Source organism: Lithobates pipiens, unplaced genomic scaffold, assembly GCF_037356315.1.
Source record: "Lithobates pipiens isolate NorthernLeopardFrog02 unplaced genomic scaffold, aLitPip1_a1.2 Scaffold_3, whole genome shotgun sequence".
In the NCBI taxonomy this organism is placed as follows: Eukaryota; Metazoa; Chordata; class Amphibia; order Anura; family Ranidae; genus Lithobates; species Lithobates pipiens.
The window spans coordinates 75,038,827-75,061,399 of NW_027507790.1; the positions used below are offsets into that span (position 1 = coordinate 75,038,827).

Sequence of the window (22,573 nt, forward strand, 5' to 3'; positions counted from 1 at the left end):
TCTCATTGAGACAAGAAAATAAAGGCCTAAAGAGTACATTTTAGGAATAAATATATTCCCATAATATGAAACAATCTAATGAAGTTAGGAAGCATGTTATCTTTACTGCAACTGGATCTACGGTAGATTGGGGTTATTAGCTTATACTGTTAACTCTGTTCATTTATATTGCTATGATATAATCTACAGTGCTTTATATGGCACATAGAACCTTCCCCATCATTCCTCACGCTTTACTATGTAACATCAAAATCACACACACATGCACATCAGAGCCAGTTGAGTGTCATTCAACGAATGTGTATATGTTTATACAGTGGGTGAGAATAATAACCAGAACCAAAAATGTATCATTGTTGCAAGTATGACATCCAAACGTAAAGAGGAACTGCAGTCTGCTCACATCATTTGTAATTTAAAAATCTGTGCCATTCTGAAACTTCCCTCCAACCACTTTGCATATTATTTTATTAATACTGTGAGTCTGTACTTTACAAATATGCTGCAGAATTCCCCCTCTACTAAGTATGGATGCAGCTATTTTCAATATGGGCAGCTGAAGCTGCTGCCTGTCCACTTCCTGGATTTACACAGACACACAAAGGCGCACCTCTAGCTCTGCAGCTCTTATTGGCCCTCTTATTACTCATCCCCCCTCCCTTCCTGGCAAACACTCACAAGAGTGAGAGAGAGAGAGCTGTGCATGATGCCATAAGCCTAGGCATTTTACCAGACATGAAGCAGGAAGTGGGCTGTATAAGATATTTACTGGTAGAAAAAAAATGTTTTACTATCCAAAGTTAAAACAACAAGAGCAGAAGATTTAATAGATGGAAAGATGAAAAAAATGACTGAAGTTTAGCTTTAATGTTTTGTTATCCCAACATTTCATATTCCTGATATGTGCCTGCTCTATTATGTACTTATATAGGAAAGCATCCTGTTCTGTGGATTGCTTCCCTTGTGTGAAATCCCTGTTGTTCCTGCCAGTCCCACTGCTTTCCTATTAAAAACTGACCCGAGGAGAGCAGAGCATGGTCAGTTCTCTCGCTATGTTGGGAACTCGGCCTGCTCTCCTCCAATGATCAGACTTGTCCTGACACCCACCCCCTACCCCTCGCTGCACAGCCTTTCATCCTATAGATCAGTGTGCTGTTGCTTCTCCTCCCCCAGCTCTTATGCAGCTGAGAACAGAGGGAACAGAGTGAATATGATCACTTATAAAAAAAAAGTTTAAAAAAAGGTTTTTTTTTTTTTGTTATCTTTATACAAATGTTAAATAGAATGGGTTGTTTTACAAGGTGATCGTTTAAAATCATTTTAAGTTGGACCTGACCTCAGAAATTGAAGATTTGCTAATCTAAAGGGAACATCTAGAGACTATAATTGTGCCTATGTGATGCTCTGAAAGGTTTACCTTTTGTCTTCCTGTCTTGTCTTGAAATCCTGCTGAAAATAGCTTCCTCTGCTTTGAATTTGATGTATAGCTAAAATGAGAGATCATCTAAGCCAGGGGCATTAAACTGAATTTTATCACAGGTTGCATCAGTATTATGGCTGCCTTCAAAGGGCCTCTTGTGTCTTTATTACTATGGGGTTGATATACTAAAAAGGGGAGTAAAAAATTTGTGCAGCTGTACATGATAACCAATCAGCTTATAACTCCCGCCTTGTTCAATTAAAGGGATTGTAAACCCTTGTGTCTTTTCCCCTTAATGCATCCTATGCATTAAGGTGAAATTAACCTCTGTCACTGAGCAGCCCCCCCTGTTTTACTCTCCTGAGCCTGTTCATTCCCACACCAGAGACGCGCTCACCTTCTCTGGCCGGTGTCTCGGCTCATGATTGGATAGATTGATAGCAGCGCAGCCATTGGCTCCCGCTGCTGGCAATCAAATCCAATGATGCGGGCGCCGGGGTCGGGGCAGAGTCCGGGTTTCTCTGTCTATGGATGCAAAAGGTGGACTCAGGAGCGTGCCCACACGGCTACCCCCAAGGAGAGCGCTTCTCCTAGGTGGTTTCTTGGTGCTGGGAGGAGCTACTAGCACTGCCGGGGGACCCCAGAAGAGAAGGTTTGGGGCCACTCTGCAAAACGAACTGCACAGTGGAGGTAAGTATGACACAAGGGTTTAGTAACTCTTTAAGCTTTGACAAAAAAACCTGAAAGCTGATACATAGAAGTATATGGTGTAGAGGAGTGTTTGATATGTCACTCATTTTATTTATTCACAGTAGGCATTCTAGTTATTGATGGTAATTAGCAGTGTGTTATAAAAAAAAAATTTGCACAGTTATATGATTCACAGGTTGAATTAGCGCACCATCCTTTTACTTTATATTCATGTAGGTGTGAGATCACTAATTCAGTGGTTGCAGCTGTTCATCAGTTTTTTATTTGTATTTTATTTTGAGTCTTCCTTTATAGTTCACAATATCTTCACATAGTGGCACATTAGTAATATTATACAAAACTTGATATTAAATTCTGGCTATTCTCAAGCCTAATTTGGCAAGCTATTGTCAAAAAAGTAGTTGAGAGCTGGGCACTGTCATAAAAGACATTTAACAAATCAAAACAATAAAAAAAAAAAAAACATTGGGTAGATAGTCCGTTAATTGCAACTTTTAAGGTGACATGGAAAAAACACCAATCCTTTAAATGACATGCTTGGTAAATATATTTAACCTTTTTACTGCCAGAGCCATTTAGGCCTAAAAATCTTTTTAGGGCTAAAGATTTCAACTGCTTTCATACCAGTTGGTGAAAACAGCCTTCTTCCTCTAGTTAATGATCTGGGAGGTCCCACATTGACTTTATTCCCACCAGTCACCACCATTTTTTATGTATAAATGATCTACAGATTTACAATAACCTATTGTAGATGTTATTGATATAATTAATAATATCCCCCCCCCCCCCCCCCAACTGGGTAGTCTGAAGTCCATTCCCAAACTGTGTGAAAAAATGGGGAAGTTGTAATGAACATAATTCTACCCTCATTTTAACAAAATTTGCAAGTTGACAACTAAATTGGTCAGAAATTAAATCTCATAGTTGGGCTACACATTTATGGTAGGTAACGTATTGTCAAAAAGATAACAGTCCAGGTAAGGTGCAATGGGGTTGATTTACTGAAGGCGAATAGGCTGTTCACTTTACAAGATAATTTTTCCCAGAGTTTAGTGAATGTGGTGCAATTTCACTTTGCAAAGAATACCTAATAATATGCAAGGTTAAAATAAAAACAAAAAACAAGCAAGCATTTTTGCTTCCACATGATTGGATGATGGAAGCCAACATAGCTTTACCTCATTCACTAAGCTCTGGGGATAGTTCCCTTGCAGAAAGCAACTTCCCTTGTAAAGTGAACAGTCTATTTGCCTACAGTAAATCAACCCCATTTTCACAAAGCAGATCTGCTAAAAAGGAATACAGAAACATCAGACCCTACTTAATTCAAGATCTACAAGAGATTTTTAATGTAAATGGCTGTCAAAGCCTAGCGGTAAAACACTTTAGAGCTGTGTTTCTAAACCTTTTTTCAGTCAAGGCACCCTTTAAAAGTATAGACAATCTTAAAGCACCCTTTAAAATTATGGACTGTTTCAGGGCACCCCTTACTAAAATGTAAGTAACTATTCAAATAGCTTTATATAATTCAGCAACATCCATATGTAGGACACTCAAAGTTAGAGGTACGGTAATGTATTCTTCCAAAGCAAATACACTTTTGCACACTGGTAATGGCTAGTATTCCTATGTTTCTCTTCGCTCTCAATTTCCCTCCATCAGTCAGCTAATGTGACCCCATTGCTGAGGGAGAGGGGCAGAGGAGGGTCAAACTAGGATACTGTGGTGGCAACAGACATCCTCCTTATTAATTGATGACCCCATCGGTTGTTAGAACGTATAATGAAAACCCATGGCTGTGTGTACATAAAAGTTAGGCTTAAAGTTTCCCATCTACCATAAAATGTTTTGGTAGATGGAGATATATATGGATGAGGTACCCTTTAGCTAGCCGATTATTTTCTATATTTGCAAAATGTAGGCTTAATCCCCCCACTGTCTTGTATACAACTTTTGATACATTTTTTGGCATTTTGCCAAGGCACCCCTAAAGAAACCTCAAGGCACCCTGGTTGAAAAAGGCTGGCCTAGAAGTAATACACATCTGTAAGTCTTTTTTTTATTTGAACTGAGACTTAACTTTAGTACATCTCAAGCTTTCAATGCTATCCATCAGCCAAAACTCCTATCGTAACAGTGTTACATTCATTTATAGTGCTGTGATAAAGCATTTGCCCCTTTCAGATTTTTTTATTGGAGATATTTGTCACACTTAAATGATTCAGATCATCAAACAAATTTTAATATTACAAAAGATAACCCGAGTAAATACAAAATGCAGTTTTTAAATGATAATTTAATTTATTAAGGGAAAAAAGTTGTTCAAACCTGCCTGATGTGAAAAATGAATTGCTGCGGGTGGTTGCAGGTACAGGAATCAATGTGATTCACGCAATCGGAACGCACAGAGAGGGCTAGTGTGAACCTAGCCTTAAGGTCAGGGTGTTCGGTGTATTGAGTGCACATTGTTTTTACCTTTAATTTTTAAAGGATGCATTGAGGTGCTGTGAAAAAAAATTATGCTCTTGAATAGACTGTCAGCTTAAATAACCCCAAGATAAAAGTTACAATTAAAAAAAAAAAGGGAAAAAGGCCCAATTATTAGAAAAAAAAGTAGCAAGTTGTTGACAATTGAAGACCCAGCTCTAATCAGTTGTTGAAGATAGATAGATATGTAGATATTGTTCTGTAAATTGATTTCTGAATGTACAATCAGGGTAAATGGAAAAGTTGAACCTAAAATATAGTCTGTGTTTTATTGGCAGTCTATAGCTTGCTTGCCCAAAAGTATATAATAGTAATATATAATAGTACTATTTATCTTTTCCATTGAGAAAAAAGCTAAAGCTTGATTGAACATTACACTTAAATGCGTTATATACATTCCATGTGCATGTGCAAAGTAGTCACGGACACAGTCCTGCTTTCCTCTATAGGAAAATTGTATGGAAAGGGACCACCTGACCGTTTCCATTCGATCTGATCCGACAGATGGATGGAAAATAGGATCATTATCCATCTGTTTTTGGCAGACAGGATTGGATTGGATGGTGGCAGGTGGCAGCGGATATGCATTCACTAACATCCGCCGCTCCATAGAGGACAATGCAGTGTCAAATTAGGGCTGCCTGAAAAACTGACAGGCAGACCTGATCAGACAACCCATGTGAAAGGGGCCTAAGGGTCCTTTCACACGAGCGTTACGTTTGTTTCATCAGTTCGTCACGTTTTTTTCAAAGAAAAAACAGATCATTTATTTCTCATGTTTCTTATCAGTTTCTCATCAGGTTTTTTTCAGTTGTACATTTTTTTTTTTTACATCCACTGCCAATGCAAAAACGGATGCAAAATGGACCATTTGTTCATTTACATTCCTTTTTTGTATGTTTAATTTTTTTAATGGAAGAAAAATAAGGCTTTGATCCATTCCAGAGCCCGTGTGAAAACGGCCTTATTGGGTTTGAAAAAAAAGTTGTTTATTTATGACTGGTGATAATAAAATAGGCACAGAAATAGTTTTCCGAGTAACAAAAAAATCTAAATTTAACCTTCCACTTTGTAAAAAAATAATAATAATCAAGCATTCTGATTGCATGCCACATGACACTGTGCTCATTATAAGTGTTTTACTCCCATTTGTACCAATACACCAAACAATTAAACATGCTACTTTTTGTGTTATTGGTTTTTCATAGACTAAATCAAAAGACCTCACAACGAGCTTCAGCTTGTATAAGAACAGTGAGTACAATAAGCTTTTGCAAGCATTTGGATAGTTTTCAGCAAGCTTCAATCAGCTGAAGCCTTGAGTTGACCTTACTTGTTCAAGAAAGCAACACTAGGACCCTAAAATAATTAAGATTGAGAAACAATGGCCTAACGAACTTGATGAAATGTGCAGACTTCTGTGAACTACTTATCAAACTGGTCAAAAATTCAAAAAAGATGATAGATATCATCCATGCGTATATGACAAAGCACCTAAGTAAGCTTTTTTGCTTTTCTTTCCTTGGAAAACCTACCTGCCTTGTATGAAAGGTGTTTGCCGCACACAGTCTAGTGTAACAGTTGTGTGTTTTTCTCCATTCTCCATCTGTCTTTGAACTCTCCACTGTTCAGAGTCATCCACTCTTATAGCAATCACTTTGGCACCAAGAGCAGCTTTGACCCTGCAGAAGCAAGAATATAGGGAAAATTATTTAGCGTTGCATCTCTGATGACAGCTAGCAATGCATCAAGAACCTAACAATGCAAAAAGACTTCAGCGGTATGACACCTTCTCTAGATCATTGTTAATGACTGATTCTCCACAAGATGTGCTTAGTAACCATGCAAAAGAAATCTGCTGAAAGAGTAATTGAAAAAGACTGACAAGCATACATATCTGTAGGATTATATGCAGTGAAAATGAATAGCTTAGAATAAAAAGTTAAAAGAGATTATCCAATTTGCTTGTACAACTAACTATGGTATCCCACGGAGCTCATAGTTTTTCTTTAATGAGATATTTGTGTCATCTCAGCACCTGCTGAATAAAAGACATAATATTCCTTAAATCCTATAAGTGTTGACGTGTCTTTGTTCTGCATTGTTTTGTGAGGCAGAATGTAAGTGGACTAAACTGCTTGAAAAATGCTTTCATTATATACTATCATAACCAGGCATGTGATTTCTGTTCTGCTTGCAGAATAGGGGAGCCAGTTGACAAGATACATTGGCGGGTCCTCCAGGGCTATAGTAGTGGTCCCATTTGCTGGTTTGCACATGGAAAAGAGGCAAGATCCACAGAAGGTTTGGTACCTGCACCTGAAGCAGCATGACCAAGTGTGAAATGATAGAGGGGTCAGACTGACAGAACATTTAGGGGTGCCAATCGAACCAAAATACAATGAATGACACATGCTACCCCTGACAGGATACCTTAAAAGCATATCCAAAACTGACATTTAAGCATTTAAAATGTAAGCAATTTGTTTATCTTTTCTTCATTCGCTGATCATATGGGTACAACCATTTATGTATTGTTGTGCTTAAAGCCCAACTGAAATTTTATGTTAAATTCCAAAGATAACCAGAAGGTTTTAATGTTTTCACCTCCAACAACAGCACCACCTCCAACATCAGAAACAGATGACAGGCTGCATAGAGGGCCACTGCTTTCTGGTTGGGCATTCTTCCCAATTGAGACACAAATCGCGAAACACTGCCTTGTGTTGATCCCCAGCTAAAGCAGTCTGCAGAGAGACCCCTTGCTTGCACCCAGATGGCAGTGGTCCATTATTGATTCAGGTGCCCAGGCATGAAGATTTCACGCTACTGTTGGAGATAAAAACAATATAATTCAACTTGGCTTAAAAAATAATCAAGGTAATTAGTCTGCTAATATTTAATTCTACACTGGGGTGAGATTTTTTTTGAGGGCTTGAATATTTTGTTTGGTTCAAAGAGAGCCACGTTCTAGAAAAAAGTTATTTTTTTCTGGCGTTATTGTGCAATATTTTCATGGTGTATGGTAAGGAATATATGTTTGAGAGTCTCAGGATAACAGTACTGGTCTTGCACGGAATCCATCAAGTCAAAAGGTTTTTCCCACTTTCTGTTCATCTTTTTTTTTTTTTTTTTTTATAAAGTAAAGATATATGGACCTCATCTGGAACCCCCCAATAATAGGAAGTCACCTAACATTCACGTAATAGCAATATGCTTGTCAAGAAAAGGAAGGATCATCCAAGGCTCTGACTGAACCTCTCACTTGATCAGCTCTCTTTATGTATGGTTAAAGTAGAAATTATATCTGGTACATTACCTCCAGAGATACTGCCACTGGAACCTTGGAGAAACACAGACATATAATAGATTAAGAAAAGATACAAAAGCTGTTTCTCCTACTCTGTCTAATGATTTAATTACTGTAATGCTACTCCAAACCTGTATATTAACTCTGTAGAATAGAAACTGACTTTTTCTGGAACAGGAACGTGGTCTCTTGGCAATGCATGCAAGAAACATATTTGAGGTCTTCAAAAATATTAAAACCAAAAATATGTTCAATATTGACTTGTAATGTCTCCAATGTAACAATTTAATGTTGTTTTCACAGTAATATTTTATCAGTTTTAAACAACATCTAAGTACTAACGGCTTCAACATTACATTTTATCAGTTATTCAGTCTGTCAACATTATTCCTGACTTTAGTTATCTTCTTATCCATAAAATACATTTACTCAGCTAGTCCACCCCTACAATTCTAATCAGTCAATCTAATGGATTATGTCTTTTTCCAGTCACAACCAGGACTGCATATAGTCTGCTGGGCACACTCAAGAAAAATAATAATGTAACAGTTTCCCTACTGCTACCTGTGGTAAGAAATTAAGGAATTAGAGTGGTGTTGGTTAGGTAAATATAGTAATTTTGATGTTGTGCATGTCAATATGAAATTTTTACCAATGTGAAATTGATCTGGCCACAAAAGTATTGATTTCACCTTTGAGGAAGTTTAGTCAAAACTACACTTTAAAGTGGTTCTAATGGCTCAAGGCTTTTTACCTTCATACATAGAAAAAAAACCTTCTCTGGGCATCAGCCCCCCCTATACTTACCTGAGCCTGATCTTTCTCCAGTGCTGTGAATGAGAGTCTTGGCTCTGCTGGGTCTCTCCCTCCTAATTGGCTGAGACAGCAGCGGGAGCTATTGGCTCCTGCTGCTATCAATCACAGCCAATGAAAAGGGAGAGAGGCTGTGGCTCTGTGTGTGAATGGACACACAGAGCATCAGCTCAGGAGCATGCCTGCTTGGGTGTCCCCGTTGCAAGCTGCTTGCTCTGGGGGCACTCGGCAGGAGGGAGGGGCCAGGAGCACTGGCAAGGGACCCCAGAAGAGGAGGATCGGTGCCGCTCTGTGCCAAACCACTGCACAGAGCAGGTGAGTATGAAATGTTTTTTTTTTAAGTTATTGCCTTTAATATAACTTTAACTCTGTCATGTGGCTGTTTAGGTGAATTTAAAAAGAAATCTACCATAAAGTAAATCTTCCCTTGTTGCTTTGAAAACCCTGTGGTTCCCTTCAAGTCACCCCGTAGGAACTTGTCACTAAATTGCAATTCCTGGAAACTTTTAAAAGTCATTTAGCCTAGGATTGGGTGGAGCACCAATGGGACAGGGATACATTTTGAGGGTACCTATCAAAGGGTTTAATATTAGTTCATGTATTGCAGTGTGGTGAAACATAGGCATAATAGCAGTGTGGTTCAGTAGTTACAGGTCTGCAGAAGTTTAAAGTATAGTAACAGGGCCCTGTAAACCAACAGCCCTGATTTGTCAATATGCTATGTTTGTTACAATTTCTAATGTTATCTTACTAATAATTGAGGGCATTGTTTTTTCTCAGTTTTATTCTCAAAAACATATAGATAACAAAAAAAAAGTATGTATACAGTGGTGTGAAAAAGTGTTTGCCCCCTTCCTCATTTCCTGTTCCTTTGCATGTTTGTCACACTTAAGTGTTTCGGAACATCAAACCAATTTAAACAATAGTCAAGGACAACACAAGTAAACACAAAATGCAATTTGTAAATGAAGGTGTTTATTATTAAAGGTGAAAAAAATCCAAACCATCATGGCCCTGTGTGAAAAAGTGATTGCCCCCTAAACCTAATAACTGGTTGGGCCACCCTTAGCAGCAACAACTGCAACCAAGCGTTTGCGATAACGTGCAATGAGGCTTTTACAGCGTCCTGGAGGAATTTTGGCCCACTCATCTTTGCAGAATTGTCCTAATTCAGTTACATTAGAGGGTTTTCGAGCATGAACAGCCTTTTTAAGGTCATACCACAACATCTCAATAGGATTCAGGTCAGGACTTTGGCTAGCCCACTCCAAAGTCTTCATTTTGTTTTTCTTCAGCCATTCAGTGGTGGACTTGCTGGTGTGTTTAGGATCATTGTCCTGCTGCAGAACCCAAGTTCGTTTCAGCTTGAGTACACGAACAGATGGTCGGACATTCTCCTTCAGGATCTCTTGGTAGACAGCAGAATTCATAGTTCCTTTTATCACGGCAAGTCTTCCAGGTCCTGAAGCAGCAAAACAGCCCCAGACCATCACACTACCACCACCATATTTTACTGTTGGTATAATGTTCTTTTTATGAAATGCAGTGTTCCTTCTACGCCAGATATACTTGGACACACACCTTCCAAAGAGTTCCACTTTTGTCTCATCGGTCCACAGAATGTTGTCCCAAAAGTCTTGGGGATCATCAAGATGTGTTGTGGAGAAATTGAGACGAGCTTTGATGTTCTTTTTGCTCAGCAGTGGTTTTCTCCTTGGAACTCTGCCATGCAGGCCATTTTTGCCCAGTTTTTTCCTGATGGTGGAGGCATGAACGCTGACCTTAACTGAGGCAAGTGAGGCCTGCAGTTCCTTGGACGTTGTTGTGGGGTCTTTTGTGACCTCTTGGATGAGTCGTCGCTGCGCTCTTGGGGTAATTTTGGGCGGCCGGCCACTCCTGGGAAGGTTCACCACTGTTCCATGTCTTCGCCATTTGTGGATAATGGCTCTCACTGTGGTTCGCTGGATTCCCAAAGCTTTGGAAATGGCTTTATAACCCTTTCCAGACTGATAGATCTCAATTACTTTCTTTCTCAATTGTTCCTGAATTTCTTTGGGTCTCGGCATGATGTGTAGCTTTTAAGGATCTTCTGGTGGACCTTACTGTGTCAAGCAGCTCCTATTTAAGTGATGCCTTGATTGTGAACAGGTGTGGCAATAATCAGGCCTGGGTGTGGCTAGAGAAATTGAACTCAGATGTGGACAACCACAGTTATAGTATGTTTTAACAAGGGGGGCAATCACTTTTTCACACAGGGCCATGATGGTTTGGATTTTTTTTCACCTTTAATAATAAACACCTTCATTTACAAATTGCATTTTGTGTTTACTTGTGTTGTCCTTGACTATTGTTTAAATTGGTTTGATGTTCCGAAACACTTAAGTGTGACAAACATGCAAAGGAACAGGAAATGAGGAACGGGGCAAACACTTTTTCACACCACTGTATAATCTAAATAATTCTGCGCAAGCTACCCAATATAAAATGCTCAAAAATGCTTTTGTAGGTTAACCTCCCTGGCGGTATGATTATGTCAGATCTTTGCGTATCAAAGCGGTACATTGTTTTGCATGGAAATTTGGCATTTTTTATATTGTAATTCTTAGGAATAACTCACTTAAATCTGTCCAAACAAGAGTCTAGTAGACATCCCGGGTATAATAAAGTTTGAAACACAAAATCATAAATTATAATATAATAAAAAAATATAAAAAATGATAACAAATGATAATATAATGATAATAAAATGTATTCAATAATTTAATCAAATCAAAAACACTGAAATGTGCTCAGTTGCAGAATTGTTGCTGTCATTAATTTCAGTGTTTGACGATGAATTTCCCCACGAATCACTATCGCCCAATTCTGCAAGTGTTCATTGTATGTTCAATCACTGTTTTGTAGCTGGTCTAAAACTGCTTTTGATGTACAGGGAAACTTTTTGGCTGCCATGGACATTCTCAAGTTTCCAGGCAGAAAGAACAGTATATATAATATAAAACTGCATGCAGGACACTGGACAAAGCTTTAGGGACAAAGGGAAGTGAAATTATTTGATACAGTTATGGAAATAGACTTTAGTTTTCTATTAAAGTGGTTGTAAACCCTTACAAACCACTTTGACCTACAGGTAAGCCTAGATTAAAGGCTTACCTGTAGGTCCAAGAAATATCTTCTAAACCTATACGGTTTAGGAGATATTTGCCCGGAGACAGGCACCGCTGTCTATGGCGCATGCACCGTAGACAGCGGTGCGCAGGCGCACTGAGCGCGGCATTTCCAACAACGGAGCTGCCGCGCGTGTCGGCTCCCGTGCACATGCGCGGGAGTGACGTCATTGTGGCTCCGCCGAATGACAGCGGCGGAGCTGCGAGACCCCACCGAAAAGATGGATGCGCCGGACTACAGGGGACAGCGGTGACATCGCTGGCTCCTGTGTCAGGTAAGTGACACATAATGGACTACTATGCGATGCATAGTAGTCCATTATGCTTTGCCTTTGCAGGGAATGAAAGAGGAAGTAAACTCATCAGGGTTTACTTCCTCTTTAAATAAGAAAGAATATTCTATTTCTTATGGAGCAAAACTATAGTTCAGATTCATAGGATTTTGAAATTATTGTTTAGTATAAAAGTCTCCAGCATACCCTGTTGATAAATCTATCATATCTAGGGTTCAGATGTTATGGGTGAAGCGCTTACCATAAAATAAGCTCAGCTTAGAATAACCAAGATTATTAGATTCTTATACTGAATCTATTTTTCACCATTAATATGAATTTTTTTTTTTTTTTTAAAGCAAAGACACAGTCTATATTACTCTCGCTTGCTCTGTTCCTGTCTGTTTTCCATGTACTTCCACCTTTTTCCCTTGCCACCTTTATGCCTTGGCAGGAGACCGCTGAGACTGTTTAGCATATTTATAGGCATGCTTGTGTTGACAGCTCACATTTCCATAATGCATTTAAATGAGAAGACTTTAGCTTCTCTTATCTTTCTACAGTCACCCAAGATTTCTCTTAACAAAGTAGTGCCACTTTCTCACCAAGCTGAGACGTTTTACTGCAATAACCTTTACCCATGGCATTATACCCTAGGATAGGTAAAGCATATTAAGTGCAACGTTGGTGAAGCTTTCATGGGGAGAGACCAGGAAGAGCATCCTTCAAAATTGTCTTTAGATAATTACTTGTTTCGGTGGTCCAACCATTTGACTCCAGCAGCGTTGTCCTAAAGCACTATAGTAAAATGATATCTTTTCTATAATTTAACACAGTTGGACATTTTTATCTCATGCGGTGGCATGCGTATCCATTTTATGGCAAGGCAATACCTACAAAGGACGCTTAAATGTTAGTTCCATGTTGACACGTTTTGTTTAAAAGGTATTTCTTGTTTCTCTTATAAGACTGAAAGGCAAATGGCTGAAAAAAAATTCACCTTACTAAATATATTTAGAATGCAGCTCCTGAATCAGAGATTCTTCGCCTGTTCCCATGCAAAAAATTAAGCTGCCATGAAATGAAAAGCGCTGCTTGTTTCTGACAGAAATCTGAAGAGGCAGTGTTTCTAGATGCTGTCACGAATCTAGGAAAACATATTTTTAAACAAACCCAACACACAAGCACTTCTATTTGTAGATGTACTCAGTCTTCAATTTGCATTTATGTCCTATGTAATGGTTCTCATCACAGAACAAATACTTTTCTTCTACAATGGCATGCAAGGTTAGTGCTGTGCAGTCACAGGTGATATTAGCAATCATAACTTTAGGAACTATAATAATTTAAATGTATATGTTTTTACAGAAAATTTCAAAAAGTTACCAAAAGTGAAAAATGAGCAACAAAAAAACTTACTATACTGCTTTAAAGAATAACCCTGCTTTTGTTACATTTGCCATAAGATGCAAATATATATATATATATATATATATATATATATATATATATATATATATATATATATATATATTTATATAATGAAAAATCGGGATTTGATATTTCTCAGGATGTTCTGTATAAAAAAAATGTCATTGTGTTTAAGTGAGAAGGCTAATATTGGATAAGACAATTTCAATTAGCCTTCTCACTTAAACACAATGAAAAAATGTTTATACAGAACATCCTGAGAAATATCAAGTCCCCATTTTTCACCTCAAGTTATATATGTTATTACAATACTGGGAGATATTATGTGATTGCAGAAGGCAGGTCCTGAGCAGTACTGAGCACTCACAAAGGAAGAATTGAATGGGATGCATAACGTATGTTTCTTACACACAGCAAAAAAGATTAAAAGATAAAACCTTTGCAGTAGTCTTAAAGAGGAAGCAAACCCTCTCTAATAAAAAATAAATAAAAAAAACACAATGCAGAACAAAGGTATATAAGCTAGTATGCATTGGATACTAGCTCATTATGAATTAGTTACCTGAGATCAAAGCCCCCTCGTCCACGTCCTCCGTCGCCGCCATGCAGTGACTTCCGGATATCGCTGCTCCTGTGCTGTAACTGGCCAGAGCAGCGTTGACGTCACTCCGGCTCATGCGCATAGGAGCCGTTGGTGATGGCATAATCACCTTCACTAATGGCATGCTCAGTGCGCCTGTGCATGGACATCGGTGTCCATTTTTTAGGGAAATATCTCCTTAACTGTGTAGGTTAAGGAGATATTTCTTGCTCCTACAGGTAAGCCTTAATCTAGGCAAGTCTTAATCTAGGCTTCCCTGTAGGTTAAAGTGGTCTGTAAGAGTTTATAACCGCTGTAACTGACATAAAACTTTATTCACTAAGCTGTATGAAATGTTACTTTCAGTAAGGAGAGCCAATGAGAGCTGAAACTACCCATCTGGTGGCTGAAATTACTGCTCATTATAGCAAATAGCATGTGTGGCTTAGGGAATTGGGCCAACAAAGAGGTAGTGTTCAATTTTAAAATACTTTTATCAATGGGTGTTCATACTACCACTTTAAGGTCAGTAAGGAAAGGACTACAACCCTTGTCAGTTACTTTTTTGCTGCCTATGTCTCAAGAAGATCTCCTTTTACTTTCTGTCCTGAAGATGCAACAGAAGAGCACTATAGCTGGATTTCCCCTTTTACACAGTTGTCATCAGAATAGGTGTTCTAGCTGTAAGATTTCATTTTGATTTCTGTTTTGATTACATCTTTATAATTTTAGGTTTCCTTGTCCCGGAGACGATGGTAACCAGGACAAACAGAAAGGGGTCAACCCTCCCAAAGTGTTTTGGTTATAGAACCACTTTAATTTACTGTAAAAGAAGAAGTTAGCAAATATTATTTTACCAAATGGCTGGTAGAAAATTTGAAGTAGATAAGAGACATAATCAGCAGAAACCATGTCTGCATACATTGAATATACTGTATGTACTTAGCCATAAGCTTTAACAAAGCTTTAACAAATAAAATTTACAGGCAGATATAAATGGATACCTTTAAGTGCTGAAGGTTTTCCACAGTTCTAGTAAACTTTTATTGCAGCTTGGTATATCACAAGGTAAATGTAAACATATCAGAATTGAATATATGTATAATGAAGTTGTGATGTTAGGAGCCAGTGTTTTCTTACAACCTGTAAAGGATAATTGCAGGAACAGCAGAGGATGTAGATGGGACAGACTCTTTGAAATCATGGAATCCAAGCATACCTCCCACATTACCAGCTGCGTATTTGTAATTTATCCTACATAAAACATAGCAACACACTTCTTACTTTCCTGTCCCCTTTTCCATCTGTTTCCCCTCTAACAGACTTAATGTGATCTTTTCAAACGAAGGCAGCATATATATATAGCAGCCTCAAAAATCAAAAGGAACCTTATAGTGAATGTGTCAGATGTATATTAGTATGTATAACAACCATAAGGTTCAATAGCAGGTACAAGAAGGTGACTACGAGTTCATTTTAAGTTCTCCTATTGATACCCAGAAGCCCAAATACTAAAAACACAGTGTACAATGTATACCACAATGCATCTCACTTCTACTAAAACATACAAAGCTTCCACAAGTAATAACCGCACAAAAAAAAGATGTATACCACAATGTATCCGACGTCTACTAAAACATACAAACCTACCACAAGTCATAACTGCACAAAAAAAAAATCTTTCAATATTAACAGGAAATGTGTTTGAATTAATATAAGAGTATTTGCCCTAAGGCAAAGAGGGCAACGTTTTCAGCTTTTAACTTTGTAAATCATCTAGTAAGAAGGTACAGCTGGCATGATCATCTTTGTGTTACTAAAAGCCTTTTAATTGCAGTGGAAATTTCTTTTAAATGAGGGCCATGTACTAATGGTATCAATAGTTTGTTATACGGTTAACCTAAAATATGGTTCTTTCGACCTTTGTCTGAACACACTGGCTTACATAGAAACACTAACTTATACCATTTTATTCTACCTTATTTTAAAAAGGGATAACACATCCATAGTTTATACGGGTTTCATGTATGTGTATATTTTATTTATTTAAGCAAGTTATCTATAGGGTTTTTTTCAGTTCAGCATTCAGAGATTTTCTATCATTGAATCTTGTACAAACACATCATTGCATGATCACATAAGCACATAGGTAACAGCAGAATGCTCCATTTCAGAACATTTCTAACTGTATCTCCATTCTATCACTTGTCTGGTAAGATAAAGCACAGGAACACTGACACTGTGCTCCATCACAGCATCTTTAATAGGGCAAAAAACAGACAATCTGACAAGGATAGACATGCTGTGCTCTTGATTCTGAATGTTGAGCCACACTGTCACAACTTCTCATCCAAGGGCATCATCTTCAAACACAGGTTGGAAGTAAGGGAATACGGTGCAGTGTTCACGCTGAAGACAAAAATGGGAAGCAAAAGCATTGTTGTCTTCATACTTATAATGTGGTTTTTAGTGAGTGTGCAGAAATGAAGTCACTAAAGAAATATTTGCATTTGAAAATAATGAATATGTACAATGTTAAAGGTAAAACCAATGTAAAAATATAACCTAGAACAGGGATATGCAATTAGCGGACCTCCAGCTGATACCCACAAGCTTAACACCCAGAGGCAGAGGGATGATGGGACTTGTAGTTTTGCAACAGCTGGAGGTCCACTAATAGGATATCCCTGACCTAGAATCTAGTAAAACCCATAGCACACTTGCCGTTCTGATGCTGGTGACAACTTGCCAATGACATGATTGCTAAAATTTGCGCAGAGAGTACTCTCCTGCTTTCGTTCACACTGGCTAAATTAGGGAGGTGCCATTCCTTTGCATATGGAAATGCTACAGAATGCTACTCACCAGCAACAGTGACTGCAGGCTCATTCCAGGCAGTAAGGAAGGAATATTTTGAAAGGGATGAGTAATTATTTGTCTTGTATAGTGATCATGTCACTGGACAACTCAATAACTCAATCCAGCAATGTAAAAAAAGCAATGATTAAGTGCAAAGTGCAGCACCTTAAGGGTTTCTGAAGTCAGTACTGGTTCAGGGTTGATTATGATTGATTGCTTTGGGTTTATGCACTTTGCACTTGATGAACTTGGTGAATAAGCCCATTCAGAATTCTATTACCACTGTTTAAATTACATTATTTTTTATAAAATGGCGAAATGAAATAAAAAAGGCAACCCTTTCCATGGAGGATTTTAAAACTTTGTTTTTGTGTGTGGTCATTTCTCCTTCTAAGCCTGCCAAGGCTGAGTAGGTTTGAAGCAGAAAAATAAACACTACAGATATAGTAGGGGGTAGTAGACTACTTTTTCTACAAACATTTTGAATAAAGTGATAGTTGATCCTTAAAGAGGAACTCTAGGCAAAGCAGATAAAGGTATAACAAATATGCCTTCAGTCATTCAAAGGGGCGATGTAGTTGTTTTCCTACTCACTGGTTTCATGTATGCTGTGATTTTAACTCTGGGCAGGTGAAACCATGTCCCCTCTATTTTGGGGATTCCATCTCGTGTCTGCGGGCTAGCCCTTCAGGTACATGCTCCTATAGCAGTGGCAGCGAACTTCTGCTGTTGCTGCTATGGTAACATGTACACAAAGAGCTGGAAGCGCCTGCACGGTAAGGGAACAGAGCGGAAATGTCTGCACAATAAAGATGAAATGCTTACTGCACACATCCTTCTCCACCATCTCCGCCTGTCTCCGCCCCTCTCAGCCTGTCTCCGCCCTCCTCTAGCCCACCTCCCCTCCTCTGTAGAAATTTCAGAATACAATAAAAATCCTGCTGACTCCTGGGATTAGTGACAATAATACCCCAGGGGTCAGTAGGACTAGAGGCGATTATGTCATTTGTCTAGGTGAATGACGAAGATGACCAGTCTCACTGGAATTACTGTTTTTACAGGTAGGATAATGCATTTTTGTAATTCATTGACATTCAAGGAGAGAGATACACATCCTTTAGAATCAGCATTACAGAATTACTGAAGATATGCTTTAAAGCTTCTACTTCTGTCTGTGGCCCCATAAGAGAGAAGTTCCAACCCTTCCCCGAAATGAGGGATAAAAACGCACTAGCATAATGTAGATATTCCTTTAATAAAAACTTGTAAAAGTAGAAATGCACTCACAATGATGAATGAGAAGTAAGACATGAATTGAATCTAAATATAACTTGATCATGCAGTACATGGTCACCAAATGAGGTGGTGGAGGACTTGCAGTACACGTCAGTCTTATAACCATCGCTCTTTATTTCTTTCCCTCCTGGTATCCATGAGCTCCTTCTCGACTATCCATGTGGAAGGTAACCTGGTTGCTAGGGATGCATTTCAAGGATGTTCCCCTTCGTTAACCTTCGCAGCCTTCAAAGGCTGCAAATAGGGGAATGCCCCATAAACACATGCCTAGCAATTAAGGTGGCCACCTCATCCCTTTAAACCCAAACACTTTTTAATTACACAGGTTCTGTGGCTGATTAAGGTGGTAATTAAACTCACTTGGTACCTTATCTGCATTAAACTAGAATACATGGAAAACACTCTGCATCTGGCGTGAACTGGCCCTAAAATATATATAAAGTCATTTTTTTTTTTTTTTAAAGAATAGGAAGCTGTTAAAACCGTTGTCAGTTTCAGTTTCTCATTAGGCCAGTTAAGTCAATTGCTGTGTCTCATTAGGGAGATCATCCTTCACATCTTGTTCTCTAAACTCAACAGGAAGTCAGAAGATATCTTTTTAATCTGATGGATATCCCCTCTAAGCCCTTGTACACATGGTCGGACATTCTGACCACAAAATCCATCGTATTTTTTCTGACGGATTTTGTCCGAAACTGGTGTTGCATACACACGGTCAGACAAAGTTGTCGGAAAATCTGATCGTTCAGAACGTGATGACGTTTGTTCGTTACGACGGGACTACATTCAGGCTAGTAGCCTATAGCTTTGGTCTCGTAATTTGATCTGAGCATACGTGCCACTTTGTCCGATTGGAATTCTCTACAAACGATCGGACAAAGTCCGATCGGATTATGTTGTCCGAAAATTTTATATCCAGCTCTCAAACTTTGTTGGTCGGACATTCCGTCAGAAAAAGTCAGATGGAGCCCACACACGGTCGGATTATCCAACAACACGGTCTGATCGGACATTTTCCGTCGGAATTTCCGACCGTGTGTACAAGGGCTTAGACAGTCATAGGAACAGGTGTCCTTACTGGAAGATTTCCCTCTATTTCTGTTCTGGTGGCAGCTCAAATTTTGAATTTGCTCTCACTATTATTTCCAGGGACATTAGCAATCAGGACAATTAGAGGGAGTGATTCTCCCTAATGGGAAACAGAACAGAAAAAAAAGCACCTAACCACTCTATTAAAATTTAAAGTAATGCCTTTAGGTATGCTTTAAGGAAAGTCAAGGAATATTCAAGGATACATATATATGCAAAACTATTAGCCAAAAGATTAACGAATATAATTTCCTCAATCATTCAACGTAACCAGATGGGTTTTGTGAAGGGAAGACAAACCTCAGATGCAACTAGGAGAATTGTTAATGTTAAATACCATGCTGAAAATACTCCTTCTCTGCTGCTATCTATTGACGCAGAGAAGGCATTCGACAGGGTCCACTGGGCTTACATGGAAATGGTTTAATTTATCCAAATTTGTTTTTAAGGGTTCCATACTGATGGCTATTTTGGCCCTGTATTCATGCCCAACTGCACAGGTATACTCAGCTGGCTTCCTATCCACACCCTTCAACATCTCAAATGGGACCAGGTAGGGGTGCCTCCTGTCACCGACCATTTTTAACCTAGTGATAGAACCTCTAGCAGAGGCAATTAGAACACACCCCTTGGTTATGGGTTTCCAGTTTGGCTCTAGCATGCACACCATAATTTGCAGACAGTGTCATCCTGCTCCTGACTTACATGCCTACATCCCTAAAACAGACCCAGAAAATACAGTCTTCGGCGATATCGCGTATTATAAAGTTATCTTCACTAAACCCTTGATCTTAGACATAGGAGTACCACCCCCTATACGAGATATACTAAAAAAAACTACCTTATACGTGTAGCAGGGAAGGTATTACCTACCTAGGAATTATACTAACAAATACAGCACCTGCAATTGTTAAATCTAATATGATCCCGCTAATAGCCAGGCTGGAAACCCAACTGAAGGATATGTCAAAAAAATAAATATCATGGCTAGGTAGAATAACAGCTTACAAACTGCTGCTTTACCACAAATTCTATATGTATTCCTCACCCTGTCAATTCACATACTGCACCATTATCTCAAAGTCCCATCAAATCTAAGCTGGAGATACATATGGGATGGGAAAAAAAGCTAGATGTCCCCGCAATAACCTCACATCCCACAGGAAAGAAGGAGGGGCAGGACTAGTGGATCTATACAACTAGCTATGAGCAGTATGATTGGACCATATGAAATACTGGTTACATGAGAGCAATACACCACTATGGGTAGACATAGAAAAGGCAATATCACCAACGAAAGTCCTAACTTTACTGCTAATGGGTGACAGGTGGGCACCATGGGACACGACAATACTCCCACCCCCCCCCCCCCCCATGCAGATCTCATTAATAGCATGAAGATTCCTTCTAAAACAAAATCACACTGACACACAGGAAATAAACTACAAATTACCATTGAGCCTCCTAGAAACAAAAATTCCAATGCTATTAGTGAGGGACCTGGTTTACCGAGGTTTACCGAGGCATCACACACATATCAGACCTTTATATTGGGACACAACATAAGTCTACGGAACAAATTATAACGCAATAACAACTGCCGAATGACAAGATGTTTACAAATCACACGTTTTCTCAAATCACAGCCAAGCCCAAAGATAAAACTTCCGCTCAAAATATGGCAATTTCACTCAACATTCAAACAAGACACAAAAGGAATATCTTTCTTTTACAACATCATTCGAAACAAACAAACATTTAAGAAAACTATAGCAATGGGTCAATGGGAGGCAGACATGGGCATCACACCTTCAGAGAAACACACAAAGCTTCACATTGTGTTAAACACAGGGAATTGACAATCAAAATGGCAAACAGATGGCATTACACCCCATATAGAATAGCAAGCTACTTCCCAGAAGCACCTCCAAGATGCTGGCGGGAATGTGGACAAATAGGAAACCTAGTACACATGTTCTGGCAATGGCCAAACATAAAAATCCTGTTGAACCGAGTATTCCAACAAATTTCTTCCCTAACAGGAATGCTAACCCTTCCCGACCCGGCTCTGGCAATCCTCCACTTAAACATAGTTAAATTCCCGCCCAACTTTAGACCAGTTATTACCCACATCCTATTGGAGACACGCATACCAATAATGCGTATTTGGAAAAACACCACCATATCCGAAAGCAGTCCACAGGAACTATACGTTCAAGCGACTCATAGCGTTTAATTCTATTCAATGTAATCTCTTTGGGAAAACGTTGGTCTATATGGCCCCCAAAAAAATAACAATAAGCAAGGTTTCCTTGACTTGTTGATTTTCAATACTTAATTCTCAATCTATTGTTATTAGTAACTATGCAAAAGTGCTTCTACAGATGTATATTGTGTATATTGAAATACCTTATTTTCTTTGTACTGTTTATTTCTGAAATATTCAATAAAAGATATTGAAAAAAAAAAAAAACATTTATGGTTAACATCTCTTGATAGCGTTGCAGAAGTTAGACCTTCTAGGCAGATGAACTCTCTGAATCAGCCAAACATGCATTTTTTAGGATTCTACTATCTTAGTGTAGACTTTACTCTTATACAGAGTGCATGATGGGCTGTGCCAGTTTCAAGTTGCTCCTTACCAATCTGCAGTAATTTGTGCTCATCTTGTTTTATCTGATTCAAGCTATAGACAATAAAATAGAGGTGAACATTTTAGGGAAACCAAGGAAAATGCATACACACTGATTTTTTTTGAATAAATAATTGTATGGTACATTTGTTGCTGAATGTTATTAGATGAGATGAGGTCACCTTAATCTACTGATTGCATTTAAATGACAGTCACATATCCATATGGCCTAACAAATAAAAAAAAAATGAAGAATTATGGTGGATAGTTATGGTCGATTTTCTTAACTATGTCTTGCTTGAAAGGATGTTCTAGTGTGTCTTTTAGGGTATAGCTAAAAAGGCACTTTTCAGCTGCTCAGCCACGCATACCTGCATTTGATTACACATGGCTGCACAATGCTGTAGTTAAATGCTTCTGGGTTTCATTGGTTCCCATTACAGTTGGTGATAGTGAGATATGGTGTGCAATTCTATTCCCTAACATATGAAACTTTATCTATCCAG

At 38.6% G+C, this 22,573-nt stretch overlaps 1 protein-coding gene across 1 annotated transcript in view; it reads right to left on the reverse strand.

Moving 5' to 3' along the window:
- The window catches only part of TMEM132B (transmembrane protein 132B), a 790,326-nt gene that overhangs the window by 440,564 nt on the left and 327,189 nt on the right, over positions 1-22,573 (reverse strand). The window contains exon 3 of the mRNA XM_077461820.1: positions 6,154-6,300. Within this exon, the coding sequence (XP_077317946.1) occupies positions 6,154-6,300 (147 nt within the window). The remainder of the gene's footprint in view (positions 1-6,153; positions 6,301-22,573) is intronic.